Raw genomic sequence first — 6,598 nt, 5'->3', positions numbered from 1 at the left:
TCATATTTCATATGAAATATAGTTATAAGTTATTTATTTGAACAAAAATAATTTCTTCACATAAAATTGGATATCTAAAACATGGTTTTAAAATAAAATGAAATGGTATTATGACTATATAGCTTTAATTATAATGAAAACATTTTAACCAAAAGCTACAAAACAAAAAGAGACATTTATGGAAAATTTAAACATAAATTTAGATATTCCTCTGAATTCTAAATGTTTCATTGAGTATCAGAAACCACCAAAATTTTAGTCTTTTACTTGTATTATTCTGTATTCACATTCTCTGCATTTGATTGGATGCCTGGATTTTATTTCCTTTTCTGTATGACATTTTCCACAAATTAATATGACTGGTTGCTGCTTTTGGGATTGAACATCCTTCTGGGTGTTCACTGTTAGTCCTTATGCAACAGTGAGAAACTTCTTACACCAGAGAACATTACTTACTTTCCCTTTGAAAGAAAAGTGGAGCATGTGTGTGTGTGTGTGTGTGTGTATGTATATATATATATTTATATATATATATATATATATATGTATATATATATTTTTTAAATCACAACTAGACTAGGATTTTATGCCCATTTTACAATAAAGACTCCCTTAACTTATAAGCATGATGCCACTATAACTTTTAATGTTCAGGTTAAAGAGTAGAGTAGAATCATGTTTTCACCATTGAAACAAACAAACAAAAAGTTAAGGGAAGAAAGTACAGTTATTTTGTTTTCTGCTCTCCTTGAGTGTGAATATCTTGGGATGAATAACTCTATAGTAGTCTTTTCTGTATTTTTATATACCTCTAGCATTTTTGGTCCCCCCAAAAATAAACAAAACATCCAATATCACTAGTGGCAACAAATGTTAGATGTGTTTAATTATTACAACAATATCAGATAAAAGGACAAGTGAATTCTACAGAAAAGTGTCATCTTAGTGATTTTTAAAATCCACATTTTTATTTGCAGTGATATACCTATTGGAAACAGGAAATCCATTTTTTTGTGAAAATAAAACATTCAGTTAGAAAAGTTTATTAAAGCATTTAGTCAACAGATTACTTCTGTAACCTTTGTTCTGTTTGTGAGAAACATTTATATGGCTGTTTCTAAAATCTATAAACTGATATACCAAATTAAAATGAGCAACACAGATTGGTTTTCATACACAATAGCATTTTTATGGACTCTCATTTCTTCATAGACCACTTAGCTGTAAATAATCCATGCAAATAGCAATTAGACCTTTCCTGGTTTATGCATATAAACATAATGGTTATTCAAGGAACACAGAAATGCTTCAAGCAATTTTCTACATAAAATATGCATATTTAAAACCATATGTTTGAAAGTTTCAGTAAATGATTTTAAAATGAACTACTACACAATTCAGAATGGTAATGTTCTGTATGTATCTTTGTTATGCAGAATCGGGTCAACCTCTACTTACCACAGCAAACATGTTAAAAACCTGTTGAATTTTCTATTACTATCTTAATGTATTCTAAGTCTATTATAAAATGCTTAAAATTTTCTTTCTTAGTTATGAATAAGAGATAAAAAAAATGAAGATGTTCTTTTAACCATAGTGCAATTATATAAATTAAGAAATTAGCATTGATATAATACTAGTATCTAATGCAATGATCTTACTCAAATTTTGGCCTTTGTGCCATTGATGTCAGTTAACCGCAAAAGAAAGAAAATCTGGTTCTGGACTTAAGCCAGGATTTTATCTTTTCTTTAATTATTTCTCTTTACTCCCTCTTAATCTGATTTTTCTTTGGTCTTTTTTTTAATGCCACTGATAGTTTATAAGACATATTTCAATTTATATTTGTCGGATGTTTCATCAGAATTAGTTCAGATCAGGTTTTTTTGGCAGAAATACTAAAGATGTAATGTTTTGTCCTTTTCTGAGCATGATTACAGAGTGAGCATGATTTTTACTTATCCCATTATTAGTGATAACTTTTCCACTGATGTTGACTTCTGCTCTTATTATTTTTTTCTATTGCTAATTAAAAACTGTTTGGGAAGTATTGTGCTGAAAGTTAACTAAGATTGATTCTTTATTTTGGCCTTGCAAAGGGCATCAACATTAAGTGTCTGAAAGGATGTTAAGCCCATTGTGCAGTTATTCACAAAGGCTTTAAGGTTTGTGTTGAGTAGAGATGAGGAATAATGCAGAAAGGGATCTTCTGTAACACGAGTGTGGGCAGAATGTAACAACAAAGATAGGAGAGTTGGACTCTTTTTTGAAAAAAAAAATGACTTTGCTTTCTTCCATTAGTCTTTTTAATTTCTGTGAAATAGATGGCAGTTTGATTTAAAAAGGAGAGAGAGAGAGAGCAAGCAGATGTTAGAGACTGGATGAGAGAAAAAGGCTATCCCAGGAATTTTAGAGAATTTATCCACTAGGGAAAAAATAAGTCTGCCTAACAGAAATACTACACCATTTGAGATGTATGAGGATCTCAGTTTACTTAGAATGAAAACAGTGAGCATGCCTGTTTAGCTTTTTTTACAATCAGGTTCTTCTCCTTGGATGCTGTCAATGAACATGAAATGATCCGGTTTCAGAGTTAGAAATTTAATAATCAAGTATAAGAAATGTGGAAACGGTCAAGACAATGGTGAACAACAGTCTTTCTGTTACATAAAGAGAAAATGAAGAAATGACAGGTGTACTAACATTTAAAAGGTGATAATGTCTTTGACACAAAGTACTGGTAGAATAATTCTGGAGAAATAATACAGAATACTGGGATAAGTAATTTTGATAAATGGAAGGAGATAGACAGTATTTACATCTTTTAAAGCATGACCTTGGAGATGATACAGTAGTTGATAATATATACATGCACACACACACATACACTCATGTCAGTAGGATAGTGCAAATGAATTAGGATGTGGCTAGTCTTATGACAGTTTGACTTTTATTAGAGGAAAAGTAATAAATAAATATCCTGGCAGTCTCTGTGAGGAGGAAAAAGAAGGGGAAACCAACCTCGCCGAAAAGCCTGTAGGTTTTATAGTCATTAAAATGAAGGAAAATACATATTCAACATTTGATATGACTTCAGGGGAAGCACTATCCAAAAGGTATAACCAGAACTATTAAACACACTTTTATTTTCACTTAATTGTAGCTCTTATTCCATCTTTATAGAGTATTTGTTAAAAGTTCTCAGAAAGTATTCTTTGGCTGGTGTCATTATTCTGATAAATTGAGACAGTCCTCATGAGCTATCACAGCCTGTTCCCTAACAACTGTTCTTTCTCCCATTCCACATCAATATAATATTAAGTTAAACTATTGCCACTAAAATAACCACAAATATAAAAAAGATATACTTAAAATAATACTAATACTTAAGAAAATATATAAGTAAATAAAATGTGATGTTAATGACTTTTACTATAAATGTCAGTTAAAAAATCAATTGTACTAGAGGCACCTGGGTGGTTTAGTCATTAAGTGTCTGCTTTCAGCTCAGATCATGATCCCAGGGTTCTGGGATCGAGTTCCGCATCTGGCTCCCTTCCTGGCAGTAAGTCGGCTTCTCCTCTCTATCTCCCACTCCCTCTGCTTGTGTTCCCTCTCTCGCTGTATATCTCTCTGTCAAGGAAATAAATAAAATCTTTAAAAAATTCAGTTGTAGTATTTAAAATATTTGGAGAGGTAATAGGAGAAGAAGAAATAATGCTTTTGTACTAATGCATCTTCATGAAGACTAAAATGTTCATAAAAAGCAGAATGGAGCAGTAAATTGTGGATTGCTAGGCATCAATGCAATGAATAAACTACAGCTATATTCACGATGTGGATAAAAGTCACAAACATTTGTAAGGAAGAGTAGACAAGTCATAAATATACAGCCTGGTGAATTATTATAGAGTGACATGGAAAGTCACCTCAAAGATCAAAAAGTAATAAGTATAAAGGATAATAAAATTAATCACAAATTAAATCTAAAATAAATAACACATTTTCCCAGTGAGATTGACAAAGACACGAGAAGTTGAAGAGAAAGTTAAGGAGAGTTGATAATTCAACACCCTTTATTTGGGGATATATTTTGTTTTAATTGTGATAATGAGGATACTAGTCACTATCTACCAATTCTTTAAATGTCCTTTTAAGACTTAATAATCAGACTTCTAGAAATGTATTATATAGAAGTATTCCACGTGTAAATTTTGTAGTAGCGAGGCATAAAAATAACTTCATGCCCATTAGTAGTGTGACAATTAAACTAGCACATATGCACAAAAAATTCACTCTTAATAAGATAGACATAAAATGTATAATATATTGCACTTTATAAAATATATATGACATATTTAGAGTGAATTTTGTTTACTCTTTGAACTTGTATTTGATGAATTACATATTTTGTTTTATTGTTCAGTAATTTATTGACAAATTAACTAACCTTTCTTTTATGCCCATTGCACTTATTTTTAAATCATTCAATTTTATCTGTCTACTCTATTAGCATATTCATGTAGGTAATATCTTTCTTTTGTAAGTTAAAGATTCATCAAGTTTTCTAACAACTTTGTCCAAATTTCTGAGTTATATATCTACTTCATTTATCTGCTTTTTATGTCAAATATTTATGTGAATTTTTTCTATCCCAGTTTAATTATATTGAATAAACTTAAATGTATACAATAATATATTAAAATTCAATATTTTGAGTAAAACTAAGCAACTTGCTATAATTTCAAGGAGTAAAATTACCCACTTACTTTAAAACCTAGAAAGTATTGGTCTAATTATATTTATTCTTCTATTTTTATTATTTTTAATTTTTTATTTATTTTTTTAAATCTTCATTATATATATATATTTCTCCCATCCTCCCACCACCACCTCTCTGGTAACCATAAATTTCCTCTCTATAATTGAGAGTCTGTTTCTTGTTTTGTCTTTTTTTCTTCTTTGCTCATTTGTTCTGTATCTTAAATTTCCACATATGAGTAAGGTCATATATTCATCTTTCTCTAACTTATTTCCCTTAGCATACTCTCTAGCTTTATCCATGTTGTTGCAAATAGCAAGATTTCATTCATTTTTATGATAAATAATATTCCATTGTATATATTTATATACACCACTTCGTCTTTATCCATTCATCTATCAATGGACAGTTGAATAGCCTCCATAGTTTGGTTATTGTAAATAATGCTGCAATAAACATAGAGGTATGTATATCCCTTTGAATAAGTCCTTTTGTATTTTGGAGGTAAATACCCAGTAGTATGCTTACTGGACCTTAGGGTAGTTCTATTTTTAATTTTTTGAGGAAGTTCCATACTGTTTTCCAGAATGGCTCCTGCAGTTTACATTCCCACTAACATTTTAGTCATTCTGTTGGATGTGAAGCGACATCTCACTGTGATTTTGATATGCATTTCTCTGATGGCGAGTGACGTTTAGCATCTTTTCATGTGTTTGTTGGCCATCTGTATGTCTTCTTCGGAGAAATGTTTGTTCATGTATTCTTCCCATTTTTTAAACTACATTATTTGTCTTTGGGTATTGAGTTTTATTGGTTCTTTGTATATTTTGGATAATAACCCTTTATTGAATAGGTCATTTGCAAGTATGTTGAGGTATGTTCCCACTAGACCATTTAGTTTTGTTAATTATTTCCTTCATTCTGCAGAAAATTTTTATTTTGAAGCAATCCCAATAGTTTAAGTTTGCTTTTATTTCCCTTACCTCAGGAAACACATCTAGAAAAATGCTGCTACTGTCAATGACAAAGAGATTATTGCCTGTGCTTCTTTTTAGAATTTTTATGGTTTCAGCTATCACATTTAGATCTTTAATCCTTTTTAAATTTATTTTTGTAAATGGTGAAAGAAAGTGGTCAAGTTTCATTCTTTTATTTGTAGCTGCCCAGTTTTCCCAACACTATTTGTTGAAGAGAATTTTTCCCACTAGGTAGTCTTTCCTCCTTTGTCATAGATTAATTGACCATATAATCGTGAGTTTATTTCTGAGCTATTTTGTTTTTAGGATTTATTTGTTTATTTGAGAGAGGGAGAGGGGGGGCATGAGTGGGGGAGGAGCAGAAGGAGAGAGAATCCTCAAGCAGACTCCCCACTGAGTGTGGGAGTCCAATGCAGGGCTCAATGCCAGGACCCCAAGATCATGAACTCAGTCAAAATCAAGAATCAGATGCTCGACTGACTGAGCCACCCAGGTGCTCCAACTAGGTTTTTTGTTCTAATCCATTGATCTCTGTACCTATTTTTATGCCAGTACCATATTCTTTTAATTACTATTTCTTTGAGTGTAACTTGAAATCTGGAATTGTGATACCCCCAGTTTTGTTTTTCTTTTTCAAGATTGCTTTGGCAACTCCAGCTCTTTTGTGGTTCCATAAATATTTTAGGGTTGTTTGTTACAGTTTTATGAAAAATGCTGTTGGTATTTTGATAGGGATTGTATTAAACATGTATACTGCTTTTTGCATTATAGACATTTTGACAATATTTGTTCTTTCAACACTTGACCATGGACTCTCTTCCTATTTCTTTGCACCATCTTGAATTTCTTTCATCAGTGT

General features: G+C 31.1%; 1 protein-coding gene across 1 annotated transcript; it reads right to left on the bottom strand.

Moving 5' to 3' along the window:
• Positions 1-227: 227 nt before the first annotated feature.
• Positions 228-5,463, bottom strand: LOC131823510 (DNA-directed RNA polymerases I, II, and III subunit RPABC4-like). The gene is given in 3 exon segments (XM_059159975.1): positions 228-273; positions 275-410; positions 5,418-5,463. Coding segments are annotated over 3 exon segments (228 nt in total).
• Positions 5,464-6,598: the final 1,135 nt, after the last annotated feature.

This window comes from Mustela lutreola, chromosome 1 (assembly GCF_030435805.1).
Source record: "Mustela lutreola isolate mMusLut2 chromosome 1, mMusLut2.pri, whole genome shotgun sequence".
Taxonomy (NCBI): Eukaryota; Metazoa; Chordata; class Mammalia; order Carnivora; family Mustelidae; genus Mustela; species Mustela lutreola.
This window is presented reverse-complemented; position numbering and strand designations above follow the sequence as displayed.